At 36.5% G+C, this 25,009-nt stretch overlaps 1 protein-coding gene across 1 annotated transcript in view; it reads right to left on the bottom strand.

The window, feature by feature from the left end:
• Positions 1 to 24,745, bottom strand: part of LOC115512338 (collagen alpha-1(XXV) chain) — a 39,033-nt gene extending 14,288 nt beyond the window's left edge. The window contains exons 1-10 of the mRNA XM_032592922.1: positions 24,725 to 24,745; positions 24,068 to 24,112; positions 20,611 to 20,655; positions 18,022 to 18,102; positions 16,785 to 16,847; positions 16,092 to 16,142; positions 14,076 to 14,102; positions 6,810 to 6,863; positions 2,006 to 2,059; positions 505 to 531 (exon numbers count right to left, since the gene is read on the bottom strand). Coding sequence (XP_032448813.1) covers positions 505 to 531; positions 2,006 to 2,059; positions 6,810 to 6,863; positions 14,076 to 14,102; positions 16,092 to 16,142; positions 16,785 to 16,847; positions 18,022 to 18,078 — 333 coding nt within the window. The 5' untranslated portion in view covers positions 18,079 to 18,102; positions 20,611 to 20,655; positions 24,068 to 24,112; positions 24,725 to 24,745. The remainder of the gene's footprint in view (positions 1 to 504; positions 532 to 2,005; positions 2,060 to 6,809; positions 6,864 to 14,075; positions 14,103 to 16,091; positions 16,143 to 16,784; positions 16,848 to 18,021; positions 18,103 to 20,610; positions 20,656 to 24,067; positions 24,113 to 24,724) is intronic.
• Between the last annotated feature and the right edge of the window lie 264 nt (positions 24,746 to 25,009).

Genomic DNA, 25,009 nt, shown 5'->3' with positions numbered 1-25,009 from the left:
TACAGGCTACTATTATATTCACATAATAAAGTGATCATTTCAAGAGGCATATACTTTTGACATTCTCTATTTTTATAGAATTATGTTATCATAAGGTGTATAGACACTTTATGCTAAAAGGAAAAAATATTGCATAGCAGCTTTGAGAATAAACACAGCACACCATTCCTTAAAGGTAGCATGTGAAAGATATTCCAATTTTCCGCAGAGTTTAAAATCAGTCATTCAACTGCCGATGTGCAGGGGGTGTCCCTAATTTGGGAAAGTATTTTGAAGTGCCATTATTAACTGTCAGTTATTAACTTTACACTAATTCTGTGTTTGGCTTTTCTGTTTATCTCATGCAGACACTAGTGGTGTATTTTATATTGCTGTCTACACGCACAGCAGTATACGCTGTATGAATAACTACGTGCCTAGAAAAAGGTATTCTTGCTGTTATTGATGATGGAGACCATCAGCATCTATTGTCACAGGAAGATGTTCATTGTACAAATTACTTACATCAAGACCAGGCTCTCCATCTTTCCCCTGCCAAAGAACCATAGTAGCTACATTAGTGTTCCTAAGTTTCATGAATAGGTTAGTGTTTGTTTAAGGCTGCCTGGACATGCAACACTAGTATTAGAACAACTACTTCAGAGATGTGAAAAAGAGTCTTTATTGATTAGTAATACCAATTTCTCTCACCAAATCAAGTGAAGGGACTGTTAATGCTGTAGTTAAGGGTCATGGTAATATTTTTTTTTATTATGTATTAGGTTATATAGCCAGATATTTTGCTGAAGTTTAATGCTTGGTACCCACTTTATCAATCCAGGAGTTAGCTGAAAACACAGATGCTGTTTAGTTGACCGAAAAACATACCAGCACTAATAGACTATGCAAATCAATACTGCTTCGGTTTGATAACTTAGTACTTGGTTTATAAATGAGTAAAGAATGTGAAACCTGCTTATTGTTAAGTATCGTTTTAATTTGGCTAGATGGGCGCCTTGTCTATAAATATTGAGGGTGTGAGGGTCACAACTTAAAAACTGTTGTTAAGTAAACTTTGTCAATGCATGATCCCCAAATATAAAAGGAGTCATAAGACGGTTGTGCAAGATTACCAGGGCAAAGACCCTATTGTGTCACACAACAGGGCCATCCAAAGTGCCTGAAAAGTTGCTTTAATTCTGTCAATTAGATTTTGTAATCTCTTTCAAAATCAGCATCTCTTTCAGCACTGAAGTAATCCTGAGTTAAATTTATATCTTGGTTCATAAAAACTGTAAGGTTATAAGGCATGTGGAAGGTATATAGGGGTTAAAAACTTCAATGGAGTATATGTTTTTCTATTGCAGTCCTACCCTACCCTATCAAATCACTTATAATCAACCCCAAGATAGTGTTCTGAAGTAAACCTGAAGCCTCAGTTTGAAGACCATATAATTGGGAATTTTCAGAAGACAGAACACTATTAACATTCTGTGTTCTAAAGATCTCTTATCACTGCAGTACTTTAGAAAGGTCAGAAACATCGAAGTCATTGTAAATATCAATTTGAGAAATAACTTTTATTAGCAAGAGTAGTTTTAGTCAATAACCTATGGGAACAGATAAAGTCTGAAGACACTAAGTGACACTTTCACACCCACTTTTGGCAGTGACCTTCCAAGGAAGTGTCAATTATGGGTGCCTAGTGAGATGGCATAGGGAGCGTGTTGAAATCTGACTTTCAGGTTAGAACCTTTGGTCTAGTGGATAATCTCTGATCCTCTCCATCTCCAGAAGTGTGTGTGTGTGTGTGTGTGTGTGTGTGTGTGTGTCTGAGAGTGTGTGTGTCTGAGAATAGATGTGAATATGACCCATGAAGGACATGGTTACACTGGTATCATGGAGAATTAGTGGGTGATTCTCTGCTCCTCTAATGTGGTTAGTCTGCCCCACGAGGGAAGGGTTAACCGTGCTGGTGTCAGGTCATCTATGCATGCTGGAGGTGGAAACAAGAGACAGAACTCACAGGTAGACCATAGGGTCCTCTGGGTCCAGGCTCTCCCATAGCTCCTTTTTCACCCTAAAATGAAAGCCGTAAAGTTCAAATCATACACAAATGCCATATTCACACACTTTCCCTAATGGCCTGTGTATAAAGCCTCCATTGGAGGTACCATTTTATCAACATTCCAATGACTTAGGCTCTTTAGGGGTTTCTGTCACTGACAGAGTAAAAGAAACCCACATTTGCATATTTTACCAAATTACCTCTGAAAGAAGGGCAGTAGGTAAGAGAACTGCTATCCAGTTGTGCGAAGGATTTGCAAATCTAGAGTGCTATACTTGGGTTTCTTTGGCATTAGTGTGAAACATTTATCTGTTACTCACTATTTTAAGTTACTACATTTTTTAAATGTAAGAATAAAATGTTGTTGTTTTTTTTCTATCAAATTCTCTTCTTCAGCAGGCCTCTTCCTTGACCACCCTGGCCCTTTGCAGAGCTGTATTTTATTTTATGGCCTCCAACACCAGGAGATAGGCACGATTATTCCCTGCTGTGCCCCTCACTAGAACATGCACACTGGGGTGCCAGGGCCCTACCGCATCCTCATGGCTTAGAATAGTGTCTGGCACATGAGTAAATCATATTTGAATTAATCAAGTCACATCAGTATGATCAGGTGCATGTTTTGCTTCCTTTCTGAAAAAGAGAGTTTAAACACTTCTATGCCTTCTAATAAATAAATGTCTGAGAAGGTGGCTTTTTACTACCTTCATCACTCACTTTCCATGAGCCTATTTAAATAGAACAGCAGCCCCAGCTATAACAATATACGTGATAATGATAATCTTGAATACTTATAAAGAATACGGTGAGATTGGGGGTGGATCCATAAATACAAAATAATTATAATAAAGAGATAAAGAAATGTTCTTCATTTCAAGTAGTGTTTCCTTTTGCTGCCATCTGTAAAATTAAGGTGCTTGTCAGTAGTTAGCATGCGAACTTCAGGAGTAATGGTGATATTTATATGAGTGGCCAAGAAGAAAATGTTACCTTCTTTTATCACACCTTTGAAGAAGTTTAAAGGTTAGCAAATCTTTTCATGGCTAAAATGCAAAGTTCAGCTGGTAGCTGTGTGTGCAGATTCAAGCTTTATGCCATGTGCCTCTGTACTCCAGATTCCCATGTGAGCAAATTTCAAGTCACTATTAACATTCTTCTTTAACCTAAACTGAGGTGTTGGTGGGGCTAATTGGCCCTGTCACCTAGAGGCACATATATATGTGTAGGGAGATTAGCGAAAGTGAATATGATAAAAGCTTGTTGAACTTTTACTCATTATTACTTTATGTTTATTACTGAAAGAACAATTTCCAGTCAGTCAGTAAGGCTGCCAGGCTTTGAAATCAAACAGATTTAAATTTGAATTCCAGTTTGGCATTTACTGGCTGTGTGGTCTTAGGTAACCTTCTTAACCTTTCTATGCCCTAGCTTCATTGGCTGTTAAACAAGAAGAATAATACATATTCTGCAAGACTTGCTCTGAAGATTAAATGTGATTATAAAGTATCAAATTATATGTCATCAAATAATATGTCTCATACATAAGTGGTAGCTATCATCATTAATATACAATCAGAAGTCTTATTTTTAATGAAAAGGGTTTGGCTACCAATTCAAAATAAATTTCTTTCTGTTTGATCTGGCAGTGTTATTTTATGATTTTTTAAAATGGTGGTGATGGTGGTGGTGTATATGTGTGCGCGTGTGGGGGTAGGATGGGGGTGTAGTGGGAGGTGGGGGTTTAAAAAGAGGGTTCGCATAACCTGGAGTAGGTCTACCTTGAAAAATCTCCACAGATTCTTCTGATATACCTATTCCCTTTTCCCCTCCTCTGAGTACCTTCAGCTTTGTTGGCTTTCTTTTGTTTTTAAAATTAATATACCATGACTTGTTTGAATTAAGCTGTCACAAAGACATTTGTTTGTGGAACTCCTCTTACAGAATTGCTCACCCCAAACAATTACTTTAAGGTAATGACAATTCCATTTCACTCGCCAGTGACTGCTTCAGAAGAGGACATGTGTCCGTACTCTGGCCAATGAGGTGTTGAGGGAAGTCAGAGGGGAAGTGATGGGAAAGGTTTGCTCACTGCTAAGGAGAAGATGATGCCTCATTGGAGAGGAGGTTTGTAGGGACAGTGACCTGTTTGCCTGTGATCAGAAGACAAAGGCAGCATGTGGAAAGGGAACAGAAGCAGAGCAGAGAGTCCCTCCTTTGAATGTTTTGTTAGATAAAACAATATTTAGTTTCTTTATTGCATAAGCCATTTTGAGTTGGGATTCTGTCACTTAGAGCCAAAGGCATCCTAATGGTCTCAGCTAGAAAACTTTTAGGAGTGAAATATTAATTTGAATATGAGATATGAAATGAAATAGGGACTCGAACGTGTAACTTCTCCTGGATTAAATAATTCCCGAAACACTTTTAAACCTCTCAAATTTAACACCCTTCACAGAGTTCCTAAGCATTGACAAGGCCAGATGAAGAAATCAGCTCAAGGCAGGGACCATCAGGTGCTTGAAGGGCTCATGCTGTCACTCATGTTTTTGACAATTTCTGAATGACAACGTCCAATGTTAGTCTTCTTTTAGGCTGGTCTCATTTCATTCAGGCTCTTTAACTTGCATGCCCACACTGAGGAATTATCTGGAATGGATTCCTGATTCCTCCCTCTTTAAAAGTGGAAACTTCTTCAAGAGAGTCCAGGTGACACCTCGGTCAATTAACTTTGAGAATAACACTCCAGTTTAACACTTTGGGTGAGGGGCACTTGGAGAGTACTGATATGCGAGCCAGTGAAGATAGTTAACGTGCTGAGTAAATACAAGTGTAACACTTCACATTGCACACCATTTGACTTAAACTATGTCTTCAAAAATTCTTAGCGATTTCATTTGCTCTCCCAGTTAATCCTGCCCCAGCGCTGATACCTGATATTCTTATGACACCGAGGAGCTATCGGAAGTAGCAGCTGATTTACCATACGGTAAACCCTCTTGAACCCCAAGGGCATTCTGCCAAAAGACGACTTGCTATTTGCTGCTCCATTTTTAGGACACGTGCTGGATTTCTTGATACAACGCTTCAATGCGTCAGCAGCATGAGCCTCTTAGCTTTTAAATATTTTTAATGAAGGTGATCTTCCTAAGTCGGTTTGAGTTTAGAAGTAAGACAATTGCAGATTCAGATAATTCATTCCTTTAGGACTCACCTCTTTCTAGAAGCATTATTGGATGAAGCCAGACTTCCTCATCATTGTATGTACAGTTCTGTACTGTTTGTATTCACTTTGGCCTCATGATCTGGTTATTTCTTGCTGATACTTTTTTTCTCTGCACTTAGATTAAAACTCTGCTAGGTCAGGGAAATAGCTATTTCCTTTACAGTTTTAAGATTATATATGTATATATATACATATATATGTATGTATGTGCATATATATGTGTGTGTATGTGTATATATATATATATATAGTATTAGTGAAAGGTTATAGGATGATGAATCAATTATAATGGTATTATTCTAATACTAATTCTAATAATGGTAATACTAATACTAATACTAATAATGGTATTATTCTAATACTAATATATAGTATTAGTAAAAGGTTATAGGATGATGAATCAATTATAATGGTATTATTCAATTCACTGGAGCAAATTGGCAAAATAGACTCCACAAATGGGAGAAGTGTTTGCATTTCACACTAGGAGTACACTGTGTTTTATACATCACAAAATGTAATAAATATTTACTGAATGAATGAATTCATTTTATAGAACATAGAATTATGGAATTGGGATGTTTGCCAAAGAAATCACTATGTGGCCCTCTGTTTTAAAGCAAATTACCCCAGACTGAAGAAACTCTATCTAGTTTAAAAAAACTGCAACTTGCACAATGAATCATTCCAACATTGTGAAGCCCTTGCATCTTTCTTTCCAGCTTATCCTGGATGGTGGGGAAATTGATGACACAAGTCCACTCAGACACACACACACACACACACACACAACTGCTAAGTTTTCCAAAGTGAAGAAAAGAAAAAGTGGGAGAAAAATAGAGAAAGAGGGAGAAAAGTTCCAGACAGATAACCAGCTGCTGACGCTGCGATACATTTTTTTGTGTCAGATATTTATCTTCCACTCTGAATGTCTTTTTTTTTTTCTCCCAAGGATACAGAAACATGGCCTCGCAATAGGGAGGTTAGTGAAAGGTTTTTGTTCTATAATGCACTGAAATTATTTCCTTATGGTTAAAGATAGACGGCCTATTCTTTTGCTAAAATAAATAAATAAATAAAGGAGCATGTGTAACTGTGTGGAGAATACTTAGGTTTTGTAATTTCCTTTAAAAAAAAAAAGTTATAACTTACTCTGAGTGAATACAGTAGCTTTATATAAAAGATTATCAACCAGAATATGTAGTCCTGGAAATTTTAGCCCCATTGACTTCAACTTTCTGGATTCAAGCCAAATGCAAATATCTTCCTTATGGGTTAAGAAGGAATGGTCTGAGCTATTTATTTTAGCTATGTAAATGTATTCATTATTTTTTGTTAAGGCAGCTACATTCTATTTAATACTCTGTTGTTCTCTCCGTGTGAGAACTCTGATTAGGACTTAAGATGGTATATTTTCATTGAATGTGTTAGATGGTCCTTTATTTTTTCTGGGAAACGAACAGTTCAGTTCAGCTAAGCCAGAAAAGCCACAATGTGTTTTCTTTAGGTCACAGCTTTATAACCTCAGGAGCAACTTACTCTTTCTCCTTTGGGACCTGCAGGGCCATGGGGTCCCATAGGGCCATCTGTACCCTAAAAAAAAAGACAAAAATAAGATAGAGACATATCCAAAGGGCCATAAGAAAAGCAGTTATATTTTATCCTGGACTTTTCCTGGGTGAATGATGCCTTAGAAAGTCAGTCAGACGACTCATCTCCTTTCAAAGTGCTTTATATTTGATTCTTTCCGGCCAGCAGTTTCCAAGAAACCCATGCAAAAAGGGTGAATTATGTAACTGCATATTTTAATGAAGAGTACACACGAGAAACTGTAAGTCATATTTAATTATATACTTCCTCCCTGACTTCATGGAACATCTTCACTTTGCCCCCATAATCTTAAGGAGAGAAATGGAGGTGTTTTCCCTTCGTCCATTCTCCACCCACTGTCACTCTCACACTCCTCGGCCACGAAGCTTTGTTTTCAGCTGTTTAAGAGGCTGGAACAGTTACACAGGTGGAAAAAAATATCAAGTAAATGAGAACAGTGTTTAACTGTTCAAACCAAACTTTCTCCGGCTCTGTTGGGAGCAGCAGGGGGCTCAGAGGGAAGGAATTACTCTCCTAGCTTCTGCTACAGTCTTACAAGGCATAAACCCGGCAGCCGGCTGATTTAATGGCATAATTGCCCTCTGGCCTCCTGGCTCAGGATTAGGATTTCTGTCTCAGACTGAATGAATACAGGAACACTAGGTCCAGTGAAAATAATGACTGCCTGAAGCAGGTTTTTAGAATTGAAAAGCTTGGAATTTCTTTTTGATTCTTAAAGATGTAGCAAGGACTTCAAGTGATTTACTCATTTTCAAGAAGACTGTCCTTATTTGCAAAGAATGTATTCTAATATTTGCAAATGTAGGAAGTATTCCAGCACAGTTTTTACTTATAATATCTATAATATATTTATTATATTATATGTATTATAGTTATACTATTTTTATTATTCATATTTCTGTTGTAACTATTCTTTTTTTCTATTACAGCTTTGCGATATGAAATAATTTAGGGCTTAAACTCATTCTAATATTGGTGAATTCTTATCATCTCATCTGATCTTCTTACTGCCTGAATTCAAAGTTCATCTTCAGAAGACTTCTAAACACTGATTATCTGTGGCTAAACTTTAAGAGATGGAACTGTTAAGAACCAAAGAAAAGAGACAAAATGACAGAAGACAGACAGGTCACTTCGATGAACAAAGATCTGAAAGTTAGTTCCAGGAAAGAAGTTACATTTTTAAAATGGACAGAAACATAAAAGGAAGAGTAAGTTCAAATAAATTCACATTATTTTCATCCCTTCAGAGGAACTTGCTCATGGAATTATGGGAACTGTCCTTTAGTTATAGAAAACTTTGTCTAGGCTTCTAAGTTAATGAAGCCAATTAGACTGGCCATTCTCTCCACCTAGCAAATTATCCAGACTGGAACTGAGGCTTCTTCTGCTCTGTCCACCTTTCCGTTTTGTACCACTATCTTTGTACATCTTCTTCTTTCCCTCCAGTCCCGTGAAGCCCTCATCATTGGATGAAAGTACATGGGGCAAAAGAGTCTGTCCTGAAGCACAAAAGCATAGCCACAAAACATGTTGGAGCAAGATGAGGTACTGACTCACCCGGGATCCTGGCTTCCCGTCTAAGCCAGATGCTCCCTGTGTGATTTGGTTGGTAGCAGGGTTGGTGGGTATAACACGAATGACAAGAACAGAGATTAGTATGAGGTACTAATGAACAAATGTAACGCTTCAAACAACATAATACGCAGTCACAGGGTTCTGGGATGAATATCACATTGCTACAAATTGTTAGTTAAAAAAAAAAAAAACAACGAAACACGTGACAATAAATGCCCCACAGATGATGGCATTTTAATGACATTTCCATTCGACAAATTCTTCAGAAATCAAGTCAATGAGGTTTATAAAGTAGGCTTTCTAGGAATTACTTGTAAGTCACAGAGTGCTAATTTCCATATGATACTCACTTTCTAAAGACTGTACTATTCACAATAGATTTCTTTAGGTTTTGAAAAAAAGTGGCCAACAATCTAAGAAAGGGCTCATTATAATAATCAATCAAAGTTAGCATTTCAGAGAAGAAAAAGACTCTAGTTTTTTGTTTGTTTGTTGTTAAAATAGCACTTTTGAATAACAAATGCAGAATTTTAACATGCCAGAATGAGTCTGGATTTTACATGAATAATACTCATTGTTTTCTGGGTTGTTCTTACTGTGTTCACATTAGTTACCACTAGAGGGACTTCTAGGAACAGGAAAAAGCTGGGAAAATTTCATGAGTCCAAACAAAAAATAACTGTCCCAAACAAAACTGCTCTTCAATTCGCTTCAAATAATCATTGCATCAACGTCTGAAAGGGAAATACTTTAAAAATGCAATGTTGTTCCTAAGCGACGTGTTTTTTTTTTTACCTTGATCTCCAAGCTATGCATAGTGTGTGATAAAATATGACACTTTCAATGCTTGTTTTAAGAATTAGCACAATTACTTCTGCGAATATGACTTTTGTATCCCAAAACTCAATTACTGACTTATAGTCCTTTAAAAATATTGATTAAATCAAGGAGTATTTAAGAAAGACAATACACTAGCCCTACAAATTTTCTTGGCAAGGTTGCAGAACTATGTTCCCATTTTATGCTGCAGATATAGTTAATAATAAAAAATGGAAGAAAAAAACCTATTCCAGATGCAGACTGTACCAATGATGCTATCTACCATTATATTCGGGTACTTTTAGTTTTTTTATTTTACAATTCCTTCTGTACAGTCCTATTATGAGTCAGACTATACATGCAAAATACATCTTTAGTTAGCAATGATTAAAGTTTTTAAAAATGTTATGTTGTTGTTTAATGCTAGCATATGTACAGGTTTTGGCGAAATGTTGCATAAAAATTGTCACTAGCCCTAAATTTGGAATTAAGATAAACTTTAAAGAAATTGGATTAAGGGTTTAATAAAATAGAAATCCAAACTTTCTTTTGCCTTCTGGTACTTTCTTCAGAGTCACCATTATTATAGCATGTAAAAACAAACAGGGAGACGGTAAAATTTTTGTACTGAGAGTATAACATTATATTTACCTGGAATGTGAACTAATGACTTACATATGTCACAGAGGTTTTGTGCCCATGGTCCATTGGTCTAATTGGTGTGATTTAACCTATAGTCTAACACAAGGCTTGTATCATTCATTCAATAAGTGAGTACATATTAAGCATCCACTATGTGCCTGATCTCTGTAAGGATACTTAACACTTAAAGTGAAATAAGTAGGCACCGCGAAATAAGTAGGCACTAACATTTTTATGTGTAAAATATTCATGTGAACTGTTTTTAACCAACTTTATGTCTTATTTTAATAACATAATCTATAATGTTCTTTACTGCCTTCTATCTTCATTCACTGAATAGTCAGCATATTAAAACCTTTAACCTAAAACCTCATATTTAATCGTCCTTTTTAAAAATCTCTTTTTAGTTGTGGAAAGAAGATTGGCCTAAAGTGCATGGCAGATGAGAATTCCCTTTTTATTAAAAATAAAAATCTCAAAACAACCGCAAAATACTTCTTCCATACTATCCTTCACTGTTGCCAAAAGAACCTCATAAGAGGGCATTTTCAAAACAGATAACACACAACACTTAGACCATGATATATGATTGATTAATGTAAGGAGCCACAGCGCTGACCTCATGCCATCAGCAATGGCTAACTGCATACCTGCCACCCAACAGAGGGCTACAGTTTTTGGTACTGAAGGAGGAAATAAAATTGAGGGAGGGTTCTAAACTGAACTAAATTATAAAAACATTTGTGAGAAATTATGACATAATCAGCACAATGCTTTTTTAAAGGGCAGGGTGATGGGAGAAGAATCATCAGCCTTAAGAGAGGAAGGTTGGCATGTGTGTAACTGAATGACAGAACATGGACAGCACTGTTTGGGTCATGGGTCTTCCTCTGACACAAGAGCAGGCATCAAACAAAACTGGGCTAAGCTCTGCTCTACTATAATATGTTTTCCAATCACAGAAACCTCAAATGTGAGATAGTCACTGAGTAAACCAGAGTTGTTACTTAGGGTAGAAAGAAAAGTCTGAGATTTGCACTGAAATGGAAAGTTTTCTTTACTTACTGGAAGACCAAGGGGTCCTCTGTCACCCTTTTGACCTGGTTCACCCTTCAATCCTTTAACACCATTTAACCCTGGTTCACCCTAAATGCAAAAGCAAATGCCAATTTTGGTTGCTATCATGGGTGCTTTAACTGTGAGAGAAGAGAGCCAGTCTCTGAAATGGTTGCAGATTCCAGTTCTAGGTAACAGCAGAGTGAGGCTAGACTTGTTTTGCATCAGTTCAACACTCATTTCAAACATGTGTAAAAAAATTAATAAACTGAAATCGGCAAATAACGTTCTAGGAAATTCCTGAGAAAGCGTACTCCTTGCAATTGAAATGTGTAGGACTGAGTTCTAGAATTTTTCAGATCTACCTCAAAGAAACTGGTGTTATGGTACCTTTTGCTCACCAAGCAAATCAGAGACAGAGTGGAGGATGTTGAAGGAGGCTCAGTAGAAAAACCCACTCTGCTGGACTGAAAAACTGGAATATGCAGGACAGTGTTATATACACATATTTTAAGCCTTTAAGCATTTTACCCTGGGGAATGGGCTAAAAATGTAGCAGCTGATGTTTGAAGTGTTGCCATGTAGTGAGTCCTCATTCACGGACATTGCCAAGTTAGATCCCTACATGGATTAATCAACAGAATAGACAACAAATAGCCAATCCCAGAAGAGACTATGAAGACCACAGTACTTAAATGTAGTTTTGATAACTGTCCGTCTGCCCAATGTTATAATAAATAAAGTTGAAGTTTCACCTCAGGTGACATTACAAAAGCCATGGTAAGTGACAAATTCTCTTGACTCTGATATTTAAAAACCTAAGAATACGGTACATCTATTTTCTATCAGCAGCAGAAATAGAGTTCTGACCTGTTCACTTTCCAACTTTTAAGTACAGACATTAATTTCATCACAAAAATCTGGGAAGATTTGTGAAAGGAAGATGGAGTCTCAAATGCCCTATAGAGTCTCGCTGGATAGGCGTGAGAGCAGGAGAGATTGTGTTTACATGGCAGGAAGGATTATTAACCTGGGAGGTATTTTCCCTAGGTGTCCGATTGATGAAAATCAGTGTGATGCTTGTTAAACATAGAGTCCAGGACCCCACTTAGTGTTTGAATTTCCAAAGGGGTCACAAAGTAATGAACACACCACCACGACCTAATGGGTTCTGGGGATTCTGAAGATAGGACGTTTGCAGTGCTGCCACGGTAGGAAATCCAAATGTGCTGTGATCAGTAAAGGGTGGTCCTGGGAATGTCACAGAGCTAAAGTCAAGGGGAGGTTAAGGCCAAGGCTCAACAGTCAGCGTTAGTTAACTGGTCTCAACTTGAGATTGATGGCTTTGTATGTATGTGTATGGACTTTCAGCTAGAGGTCTTGAGATGATGAATAAGCAGGGCCGCCTTGGTAGGCCACAGAATTCTGTGGTGAGGAATCATACATTAACATGAGTGGGCATGAACTGAGAAGTTGAATTTATAAATAATCAAATGTAGTGTCAGAAAGACCAAATTTCAACTCTGGACCTAATTTCTAGTCCCAGACTAGTCATTTAGTTAGCAGTGTAACTTAGGGCAAATAATCTAAATTTCATGGACCTATGGTTTATCATCTATAAAATCAAGGAACTATCACAGGTAATCTATGAGATCTTTCCAAACTTAATAATTTTCTGAAACCTATTATTTAAGTAGTGCCTTAAAATCCAAGGAGAAGCCAGGAGTAGGAACTACTGATTTAGTCCAGAGTGGGGGAAAAAGACCCAGAGAGGTTAGATAACTACCAAGACCACAAAGTTGATAGATGGGCTCTCCCTTCTGACCCACGGCACAATGCTCTTAACTCAAACTATAATCCGTGCTTCTGAGACACTGGCCTTACTAGAAGTATGGTGTTCTAAGAAGAATAAAGAGGCATGAATTTTTCCCATTCATGGGTGAGTCACCTGCCTGACCCCAAAAAATGAAACTCAGATTTCTGGGGTCCAACCAATACTTCTGCATTCCTAAAGCTGAGTGGGCCACAGGGAGTTCCTAAAGGAGAGGGTGGGCTGCCTGTAAGCTTTCTGATTTCTAGCTCCAACATTGCATTTATGTGTTCCCCTACCTCTCACCATTTAAATGCACCAACTCACTACTAAGAAGCTTTCAAGAGTCCTTGAACCTTCCCTCATGAGTTTTTTTTTCCTGAATTTTTAAATTCAGAACAAAGCATCAAATCATAACAACCGACATTTATTGGGTGTTTATTGACAACTGCACCAGATATTGTGCTAAGTATCTTACAAATATACCCATTAAATTATCGCAACACTATGAGGTCAGTTGCCTAGTTGAGTAAAAGAAGGATCAGAGGGGTAAATAGTCTGCTGAAAGTGACATGGCCTGTTAGTGGCAAAGCTGAGGTTAGAACATAGGAACTCATTGCATATGCTGCCTGGAAGAAGAAACCTTTCTTTCAGGGTCATTTTAACTCTCCAAAATGTCCTCTTGGTCTACACAAAAGCAAAGAACTGATGGAAACCATATTTACAATATAAGCTGCACTAATTCTGATGAGCAGGGGTATTCTCTATTGTTCTCTTATTAATCCAGAGCATAGAGTACATGATACACTCTACCCCATTCTAGACCAGTGATCTCTGGGGGAGTACAAAATTAAGATGTTGGATAGTTAAAGCATTTAGATGCAGCACCGCTATATGACAAACAAGGGGTATCATTACACCTAAATATGCAACTAATGATACCATAAGAAAGAATATCTGAACCAGTCTGAGAATCTCATCAGATTCACCTCTAAATGGTTGATTGTGAGTATACATATTATGATTAGTGATTAAGAAACTTACATAGTGTCATGGAAAAAGTCAAAACGAGGAGTAATTCATCTCCAGGTGATATCACTTAAATTTGTTGTAAGACATTCTGTGTTGTGAGATTTAAACATCTGGATACTTAAAGGCTTAAAGATTATACAACATTATATAACATTATATAACAGATAAATAAGATGGGACAGACATGCTTCCGTCATGCTTCTCCATGATTAACAGGGAAACAGAAATCCAATAATCAAGGGATTTTTTTGGATTACCTTTGGTCCAGGAAGTCCATGAGGTCCCTGAAAATGAAAAACACAGATTTTAATTAAGAATTGATTCACTATTTCCTAACAGAAGTATTATTGTATAGAGTAACCAAAGAGATGTAAAGCAAGAATCTTCTTCTTGGAGCTATAGCTAGAGGCAGGACAGTGGATGTTAACACCTAGTGAATGTTCCTTCCAGCTCTTGGACTGTTCTGTAATTGGAAATTCACTAACAGCAATTTGTTCTGCTAAATACCTGTGAGAGGGAGAAATATGTAAGAAAAACATTTTAAAAAAGTATTGTGAACCCACACTACTCCTATTTCTCAAATCCATATTTTCATAAAATCTAGGTGGAACGTGTGACATACTTTGAGTTACACAGAATAGAGATAGGTCCTAAAATACAGAAATTTGCCAAAGAGAAGTCCTGGTGAAGGGAAGACCTCTTCCCGTTACTGAATCCTCTAGACCCAAGAAGAATCTAAAGAAAGAAGGAAACGAGGAGATGATAGTCAAGTTTGGGACCCTGTGGCATCATTAATTTAAGACTAAGGAAAGGATTCTATCCACAGAGCACTAATCATTATTAGTTAGAATGCATTTGTTTTTACGAAGACGAATTCTTCAAGGCTTTTGTAACAGTTGTTTACCAATGGAAGGAAGTTATAATGCATACATGCATCAGGGCTTTTCTCCTGTATTTTGTGGAAAATCTAACCATAGAGACTAATTAGCTAACCTAAATTACCTAAAGGTACTGTGGATTGCTTTAAACCTTTCAAGTTATTTGAATTAACTCTTTGGAGAGAGGAGTATTTAAACACCCAACAGCAAAATCATACAACTGTAGGAAAAATTTTTTGTCAAGCAATATACAAATATTTGTTATATATGTTTGCATTGGAATAATAGTTTCCCTTTAGATAAGCAGTGGATAAGCATTTTCAGGGAATGGCTGTTACTTTATCAAGTATTCTTATTTTATTTTAGTAATGGTTAAAATCCCTTTAAACTAATCAATTTTATGATATGAATAAGATATAGCCTTTAAAATTTTAATCTTCTAACTTAAAGTGGAGGGAGTATAAAAGAAAGCCAAAAGTATGTCATTTGCTTAATTCTTAATGAACAGTTTAGTATTAAGAAAATAATGTTAATTATAACTATTTCGTGATATGAAATAGAAAACAACAGTTAGTAAGAAATAGATGATTGGGTCTGGGGCTCTGCTTTGCAGCTTAGATCATTCCAGTGATGTTCCAGGGGGAAAACATGACCCACAGTTTATTTAATCCATATGACTAAAGGCATAGAGTTTATTGAGATACCTTAGGGACGAATGTGACCTTAGAGGCTGCCCGACTTATACCCTCCTGCCCCAGTCAAAAGCAGCTGAAGCACTCCACCTTCTATGTTCTAGACTTAACACTACTGCCATTAGGTGGACATTTTGAGAATTACACTGGCTTAATGGCTGCCTTCCTCTCCAGACAGGAGTTCTGTGAAGGCATGGCCATTGTCTGAGGGATACTTGCGGTGAACACTGGATCCACCAGAGTACCATAAAGGTGAAAAGAAAAAGAAGCAACAATATATGTCATCTACAATTTTTCTCATATTATTTTATAAATGTGCCTATTAAAATCTCATTAAAATGTTTCAAAGTTGGTTAGACACATTCATTAATGGCTACAATTATTAATCCTGTTATGCTATGAATGGCCTAAATGGGTTGGTTAAGATGATTTTTTGACATTCATACTGGAGGTTGGAGTAAAGCTTGTCAAATCTATCCTTGACTCTCCTATCACAAAACTACTCTATCTCTTTTCAAGAGACGTATTTGGGAATGAAGGCCAATACTGTAAAGTCAGATATCTCAGAGCACCTCGTATTTTCTGTTCATTCTACAGAGAGCAGCCCAAAATACAAGCTGGCTGTTGTGAGGGATGTGTTCATGTTTTTCTAGTAGCATACTCATAAATACATGATTACATTTTGTAGAGAAGAGAGGCTTACCATGGGGCCTGGTGGGCCATGGGGGCCTGGTGGGCCTGGTGGGCCTATGATCTGTACGTCCAAAAAATAAACATGGATTTGGTTACTTCATTTAGATAAGGCAGTTTGGCTTGGATCTTGTGCTAGGGTTCTGCTAAGGCCATTAATAGCTGCAGAGGAAGAAGGATACTAGAAAAAGTGAGGCATTTGATTCTTTACGTTTAGAAATGCCTTCTTGAGAACAGCAACAATAGCAAGAAAAAACTTTTAAAAAATACAGCTGTTTTACAAAAGCCAGAATAAATCTAAAGTACATTAAAAGAAAGGACAGCAATCATCAAGAGATGCTATAATATCACAATCACTATTGAACTCTCCAATATTTCACTGAGCAGCAACAGGGCTCTGGAGGGGGGAAAAAAAGTGTGCTCTGTAATCACAAAGCTCTACCCAAAAGTGTTATGGGAAAACCATTGATTTTTTCTCCTTAGGATTAGACAGTCTCCTAAAAAACTGCTTTTAACTCCGACTTCTGAGACACATTGTCTCTCATCGTAAAAGGCCGACAGACATTTTTTCTATAGTTTGACAAACTAAAAGGTTCACAGTCTTTCTACTGTTGATAAGCCATCTGGCACAGATTGAACTTGGTAAATAATAGGCCTGTTTTAGAGTTCTTTAGTAACCACGGAAGTTCAGCCACCATCAACTTACGGAAGGACCCTGAGGACCTGGTAATCCAGAGTCTCCTTTTTCTCCTTTCATTCCATTGGCACCCTACAAATAACCGGTAAGAGTTGAGTTGGTAAAGTTGTTTCCAAAGTATAAGAAAACAACTGAATTTTCTCCCCAAACCCATCATCCTTTTGAAATTTTTATAGTCTTATGCACATAATATATAAAAGAAAGATTTATCCCCTTGCATTTTAGTCTCAAAGAGCAAGCTTCTCCAAATCTCTAGGATTGTGGGTGATATGTGAAATACAATTTAAAGTAAATAAAAACTAGGTTAGGTGTGATTGGTTAAACTTATACATTGTTATATATATCAGATTATAAATGTTATATTTTTTGTGGTGGTGCTCGCTTTAAATAGCAAAGGTCAGTCTTTTATCGACATTTATATACTTCCTTGTTTTAAAATAGGCCTAAGGCAGTGAAGTCTTCTACATTTTTTGTTTTAATCTCACAATTGAATTACTGAGGATGAAAATGAAGTTTCAGGGTTCTTAGCTGAAAATAGGGTTAACAATACCTATCTCTCCATTTCTTTTACATTTTTTAAAATTTTCCCTTCCAAATCCTCAGTAAAAATTGTGGGGTAAAGTCATAAAAACACCATTCCAGTCACACCAAGAGAACACTTTTTAAACAGTAACTTGTTTTAAAATTGCCTTATATTTTTTAGTTTGTTAATTTTTAAATTATGGTTTATTTAAAAATGATCGGTTGTCACCATCTGATGCATACTAAATTAAAGCGATCAACTCTATCTTTCTATCTTCTGATGAAAATAATTCAGGAAAACATGAAGGTTTATTTTATAATTCACTTGGTTAGATGCTTTAAAACTTGTTTTAGTGCCACAGTTGGAGTAATTAACCAACGATACCTCAAATATTTAAGAATAAAATAGTACATGAACCACTAGATGAGAATGCAGGTAATCATAAAACTCTTTTTTCTTTTTAAGTTTATTTATTTTGAGACAGACAGACACAATGCGAGTGGGGGAGGGGCAGAGAGAGGGAGAGAGAGAATCCTAAGCTGGCTTTGCGCTGGCAGCACAGAGTCTGATGTGGGGCTCGAACCCCCAAAACCATGAGATCATGACCTGAGCTAGATCATGAAACCAGGAGTCAGACATTTAACCAACTGAGCCACCCAGGTGCTCCTCTTTTCTGATTTAATTTATCTTAACATGAACACATCCTAAAAAGTACAAACATACCGGTAATCCAGGAAGTCCGATTCCTCCTTTTTCACCTGGCATACCTGGGTCCCCCATGTCTCCCTTTGAGCCTTTAAGTCCCTACAAATGATACGGTTTACATGTAACAATCACACTGAAACTTGATAGTAACATCCTAAGGAAAACAGAATTCCAGATCAATTTTGTCAGTGGGTGATCCTATGCTGAGATGATTCTGATTTTCACTGCTAGAGTTATTTCTTATAGCAATCTTCTACATTGAATCAGTACTATTTCCTCATGTAACAGAAGGGATTAAACCCTATTACTTAGGCCATTTAAGTATGAAAACTATGAATTTAGGTGTTAACATAATTTCTCCTGATTCTGTATTTTTACCTGGCAGTTAATTCAGTATCACTGGTCCTGAAAACAATGTAAGGGACTGAGTTCTCAGCAGTACAATACACATTTTGAACCAGGACTAGCATTATAAGATCAAAGGCTCAAATAAATTTCTCCCATCTCCATCCACCACACTCTCCTACCCCTCTTAAAAGCAGGTGGAAGTTCCAATCACCATCAGTTTTCAATGGTTCAATATACAGAAACATAAATAATGTAGGCACCAATTATTAGGTGCCTGGTCTTTAGGCATCAGAGTTCAGTCAAGCTTACAAATGTTTCAACTTTTCCACAGTGTTCTTATTTTATTCTCATGACATCTCAATGAGATGATCCATGATGCTTTAAAAAATTTTTTTAAGAGAGAGAGCACAAGCAGGGGAGAGGGGCAAGGGGGGCAGGAGTGAGTGAGAGAGAGAGAGAGAGAGAGAGAGAGAGAGGGAGAGAAATCTTAAGCAGGCTCCACGCTCAGTGCAGAGCTCAACTCAGGGCTTGATCCCAAGACTCTGGATTATGATCCGAGTCAAAATCAAGAGTCAGACGCTCAACTGACTGAGCCACCCAGGCTCTCCCACGATGCTATTTTTATTCCTCTTTTACAGTGAGTAAATAGATAGATGTATATTTTGAATGCTAACAAATCTGAGTTTTGTAATAATAACACTGAAGTGGATTTTTCTTGTTAGGTATTTTCATCCAAGGAGCTTCACTATCATATGACCAGATGGCCCATTCTTGGGCAGGGATGGTGACAGTTCTGGTAGTAAGGAGCCCCTGGCTGCACAAACCTATTCATCTTTTCCATACCCAAACCTACTTACAAACAGTAGGAACGTGTTTTTTCTTTACTTATACCTATTTAATAGCACTTAGTTCAGAATCACTTGCTAGGTGGGTGAGTGGATAGGTGCTTGAGTGGGTAGTAGATGGATCTAACTGATTAATCAGCCCCTGGTTGGTTTTAGGAATCTAGTGATGGAGAGTAGCAGGGTAGCCTGTCCTTGCTACTGGAGTTAGTAGCAGAAGTAGACCTTGTGAAGCATATAGAAAAAACCCCAGCTACTATGTATGTAGGGACCATGTAGTATCTTTATGCATGTTAAATTAATTATTTTTAATGACTAGCATTGGGGATACAACCAGATTTTTAAATGCTTATGTGATCTCTGATTAATAATAGCATATCATCAGAAGTGTTTTTCTTTTTTTAACTATCACGTTTATTTTATGTGACATTATATTACTTTAATATACAACTCTAATACTAAAATAACTCTTGAATTTAATTTTCTTACCTAATGCTATCTCCTGAGAAGCATAGTTCACTAACTGTATCAAGAAACCTCTTGACAAAAAGAAAAAAAGAAACCTCTTGATTTCTTACGATTTTCCTGATTTTAGTCATTTATTGGGTAAATAACAAAAGCCCAGAAAATATCAAATATCTTGAAGCTAACCATTGTGATTTGACTCTGAATTGAGAGTAGTGTCCATATTCTCCTTAGTCAGATTCTTTCTGGCCAGAGGTAAACAGCTTAGAGGCCAAATCCAGCCCAGGGATTATTTTTGCACAAGTTGAATCTTTGAGAAAAAATTTAAGGGGTGTTCAGATAAAAAAAAATCTGTGACAAAAACTGTATGTGATCTGCAAAGTCTAAAACATTTACTATCTGGTCTTTTATGAAAAAGTTTGCTAACCTCTGATTTAAGGGAAACCATTGGAGATACTGACATATTCTGTGGAAGCACAAGTGCCCCACTTGTTTCTGTATTTTCTAGTGATCTTGAAAATTAGGTGTAATCTTTATTTGGGAAAAAAATATTGTCAAAACAACACATATAAGGAATATCTAATTTTGTGGAAACTTTTGTTGACTGATTATAATCTTGACCTGTTAGCATTCACTTACAAAAAATTAGGTTATTCTTACTAAATTGGTAATGATCTTATAAGTCTAATAAAAATTCACAGAAGTGTCACTGGTAGAGTGGTAAGGAGTATTAACACAAAATGTCATATCGCTGGTCTGTTTCTGCAAAGAAAACTAATGTCTAATTTAAAACCAATTGCTTTTTATAGTTAATATAGTCTCTACAACAGATGGTGAAAAAAGAAAGAGGGGATCATATGTCAACACTCATGTCTTTTTGGCTCCAAATCTATAATAAAAGTAGTGATCAATAATGATGCTTTAAATGACAGTATATATCTTTAAAAATTACCTGCTCTCCATCAACTCCTGGGATTCCTGGAGATCCTGGCTCTCCCTGTTAAGATAAAAAGTGATGGCTTGTCTCCATTCATCATTGGTAAATAAAAGTGATGCTGGTTGGTAATAGTACAATTTGACTTTTCAGCAAAGGCATCATAACCTAAGAACACTTTGTTACATCATACGCATATCAAAACTAAGTGAAATAACATTTTCTTAAAGATTACATATAACAATACTTATATGTAACTAAGATACAAGGTTTTTATTTTTTTCCCCATGTGAGATTCAGGCTAAAGGAAAAAATGGTGAAAGAAAACTGGTAGAGATAATTTGAAGGTTGACTACAGCCTGTAACAATAACTTATAAGCCTCAGTTAATTTTTTTCTCCTTAAAAAATCTGTATTATTTCTCTTTATTTTTATTTTCCAACTTGAGAAAAAAGCAAAAACATAAAAGTTAACTTAAAAATAGAATGCAGTGTTTTAACTGGCACCATTTGAACAGTGGATACAGATTCATAATTGTGAATGTGCTATTTCCAGACATAATCAATTAGATAATATCTTAATCCACATAAAATTACTTTTGGGTGAGTTCAATTACCTATACTATGGTAGGAATGAATTAAAGTTTACTATTCATATTATGACATTTTAGAAACCCTGACAACCCAAAATCTATTTTATCTTAATTGAAGATGACCCATTAAAAACAAATTTAAGCAATGTGCTAGATATTTATCCAACCAACAAAGGTCCAGTCATTTTTCACTTGGAAAGGTACTGAACAAACAAATTCTTTGAAAGGTAAGATATTATTTTAGATCAATGAGTCACTTTTTCAGATCCCATTATAAATATGCCTGATTCCCACATGGTGGAAACTTTGTAAAGTCAGCTCTCCTGATTGTGAGTGGCCTGCCTCACAGATTTTCAAGGGAGCTGACTTGACTGTATTTTTTTAGAAAGGCTTGTTTGATGATGTATAAACCACAATAGTGAAATTGTTAGAGATCTTTTCCCTGGTAAAAACTTTAAGAGCTCTTGGCCACAGCATGAAATTTGAGCTTTCCAATTAAAGAAAGCCTGACAAACAAATGTATTAAAAAAAAAAAGTGGGGGTGGGGGAAGAAAGAGTCTTTCCTTACTCCTGATTTCTCACCCTTTGTGGTAGGAGCAAAGTTTATTTTGCCACAAACAAGTCTGCTGAGGTTGGATGCACCTGGCTAAGCCTTAGTTTCATTCAGTCTGAATGCTTGTCAGCACTCTGGGTCCAATAATGATTGTTTTGCTAAGCTTTTACCTTCAAAATGTGACCCGTGAGTGTTTAAAAGAAAACAGAACTCATGAGTATGAATTTATCTTTCACTCATCCAATGTAGTTTGTAAAGAATTACTTGATGTGTAAGAAGTCAAACAATCTTTGTTTGATAAAGAGAAACACTAATTGAATAGGCTCCCATTCAGTCTGAGGCTAAGTCCCCAGTGCAAATGGGTTCTACACTTGACTTCGGCTGCATTTTCTGACTCTTGGTCATAGGCACATCTCACCCCTGTTATCCCAACCTTCTCAAGGAGAGATCAAGGAAAGCATGAAAGATTGTATCAGTCAGCCCAAGATCTCAATTACAAGATCATTGTGCAGTGTGTGGGGTGGGGTAGAGTGACAGCATAGTGGGAAGGCCAGCAGGGATGAGAGGTAAGGGAGTATGACTAACTCCCTCCCACAGCTCACTTGTCAAGACACTCATTTGGCCAGCTTCCTCCCGTCTTTCATTTTCAGCTCAAAGTCATCCTTGACTCTTAAGACTGAGAGAAGCCTTCTTGTATGGACATCCATAGCATGCACTCATCAAAGCACTTACTCTATTTATTAGTAATTGTGCCTTTACTTGCCTCGCTCCTGTTCTAAACTGTAAGCTCCTTCTTGAAACCCCTTGCTATATTCAGATATCTCTGTTAGACATTAGTCTTTATTATAGAGTAGAGGCTCAAAAATTACTTATTGAATAACTGAATTAAAAAATGAGTAGCAATTAGATTATAAAACAAAGGGAGGTGTATATGTTTTAACACTATTATATACCCTTCATGGCTAGGTGGTTCTTTTTGCCTCTTTAGGACAAGGGATTTATACCCTTAGGGTGGCTATAGGTCTTTGGGCTTTAAAGAAGAGTAAAGTCCTAGGAGCTTTTGAGGAGTGTAAGGGAAGAGGTATGTGTTTAGCACAGAAGCAAGGACTTTAGATCCTGGTTGACTCTACATAGAGGAAAAGGGAATCTGCAGATTCACCCCTCTGTTTTCTAGTCCAGCTCACCAAGATATTAGAGAGCAGGGATCCAGGCTGACTTGCTTACCAGGACAAAGACTGTGTAACTGGAGAATTTTTGTGTTCTATCTCTTAGGGCCCAGAATGTGATAGAGAAACAGAAAGTTAAAAACCCAAACCTTACAATAATGTTATACATGATATCTGTTTAAAATTAGGGTCTATGTTCTAAGTATATCTTATATGGGTAAGGACCTCAGCAATATTTTACTTTATATTCTTTTTTGTAATAGAAAAATAATTTTCCATGTGTTAGCTTTCTGTTTTTAAGTATCTTAAAGAGTATAAAAGCTGGTGTGTGTGTGTGTGTGTGTACATGACAGACTCAGCAAATAAAGTGCTTTGAAAGGCATCAACAAAAGATGGATTTCAAAATCACTTGAATCTCCTACAAAAATCCAGTGATGAAAGTCATATTTCAACACACATGGCTCAGTTCTAAAAAGTGAGAGACAATGGCCATGTGTTACTTGCCCAAATTTGGTTAAATAACTAAATTTAAGTTTGGAGGCGTAAAGCTGAAACCACCGACAAATCTGAGATATAATCAAGTAATTCTAGGTTTCTGTTGTTCATAGTTGGTATGTTTCATTAGATAAGATTCAAATGGCAGAATGAATAAATACAATGGGATTTGTTATAAAAAGTGGTTGAAAAATGATTCCTCAAATTTTCATCTGTGAATGCATCATGCTGAAGTTTCTCTTACTATTTTTATTACAAAAAATTAAAGGGAAAATCTTTTTTAGTGTTAGAATAAATTTTTCTTCAATCCTCCTGTATATAAATATTTTCCTTTTTTCATATACTACATTTAGTGGCTCTTTACCTTTATAATTTCTATAAAACTTGTTTTTCCCTCATTTAATATTCTGTTTTTCTCAATGTCCTCCCTTTAAATTTAATGCTAGTCTTATTTCTCTCCCTTCTTACCTAATCTTCCTTTTTTTTCCCTTTCTGATTTCCTGCCCCTTCAGCCCAGACCTCAGTGTCCATTCTTAGCTGCCTTAAGCAATACTGATGATCTTAGCTTCTCTAGTATTTTCTAAAAATGATTTTTCAAAGATACATATATTTAAGGTGGGATTCTCTGCACCATAAGTGGTAAATGGAAACAAGTAAAATAAAGAATGACCTTTGGCCCTTGTAGTCCTTGAGGTCCAGGTGGTCCAGGGGGACCCTAAATCAAGAAAAGACAAAGTTTTAAAAAGCAGAAAATATATGTATTACAATTTATGCTTTAAATAATAAGTACACCATATACTTCCATTATTTCTGTCATAATCAAACATCCCCCAACATTAATTTGCAATGGGGACAAATTTCACCAGTTATGTCAGTATAAAAACTGCCTACTTCTGTGCAAAACTATCAATACATTTAGGCAAAATAACACTGAATATGCTTTTGAGTTGATTCCATAACATAATGTAAAATTGCTGTTGTGTTCCACATTCATCTCCTTGGGATGAATTAGCATGCTAATACTACCTGTGTTTCTAGACACCTAGCCTCCCCCCACACACAAAGGATTTGATTTCCCAAACAGTAAAGAACACAGCCACATTATTGTAAGACTAAAAACTTTTAGAAAAATAACAGTAACTTTTTTGGGGGTCTTTTTTACTAAGCAGACAAAGTGGTTTAACTGGGGCAAATGTTGTAAAAGTTATTAATAAGGAGACTTAAAACTAAATATCAGACAAAAACAATTGCTACATTAGTACCATTATCATTGGCATGCATCAACACCACGAAGTCACAAACCACAGAAATCATGCATGGGAGTTACCGTGACAGTTAAGGTGGTAATCCTCTGTTGGGAAAATGTATTGACAAAGACAAAGTTACCTATATTGTGTGCCAAAGTACAATAATACATTTTTGAAATGATCAAATTCCTTGGATGTGTTTTGGCAAGACTGATGTCTTATAAGTGATTGAGAAGATACTGAGAACATATTAACCTATCTTTAAATGAATATATACACAATGGAGTACTACGTGGCAATGAGAAAGAATGAAATATGGTCCTTTGTAGCAACATGGATGGAACTGGAGAGTGTTATGCTAAGTG

This window comes from Lynx canadensis, chromosome B1 (genome assembly GCF_007474595.2).
Source record: "Lynx canadensis isolate LIC74 chromosome B1, mLynCan4.pri.v2, whole genome shotgun sequence".
NCBI lineage: Eukaryota > Metazoa > Chordata > Mammalia > Carnivora > Felidae > Lynx > Lynx canadensis.
The sequence above is the reverse complement of the archived record's forward strand: the minus strand, read 5'-3'. Positions and strand labels throughout refer to the sequence as shown.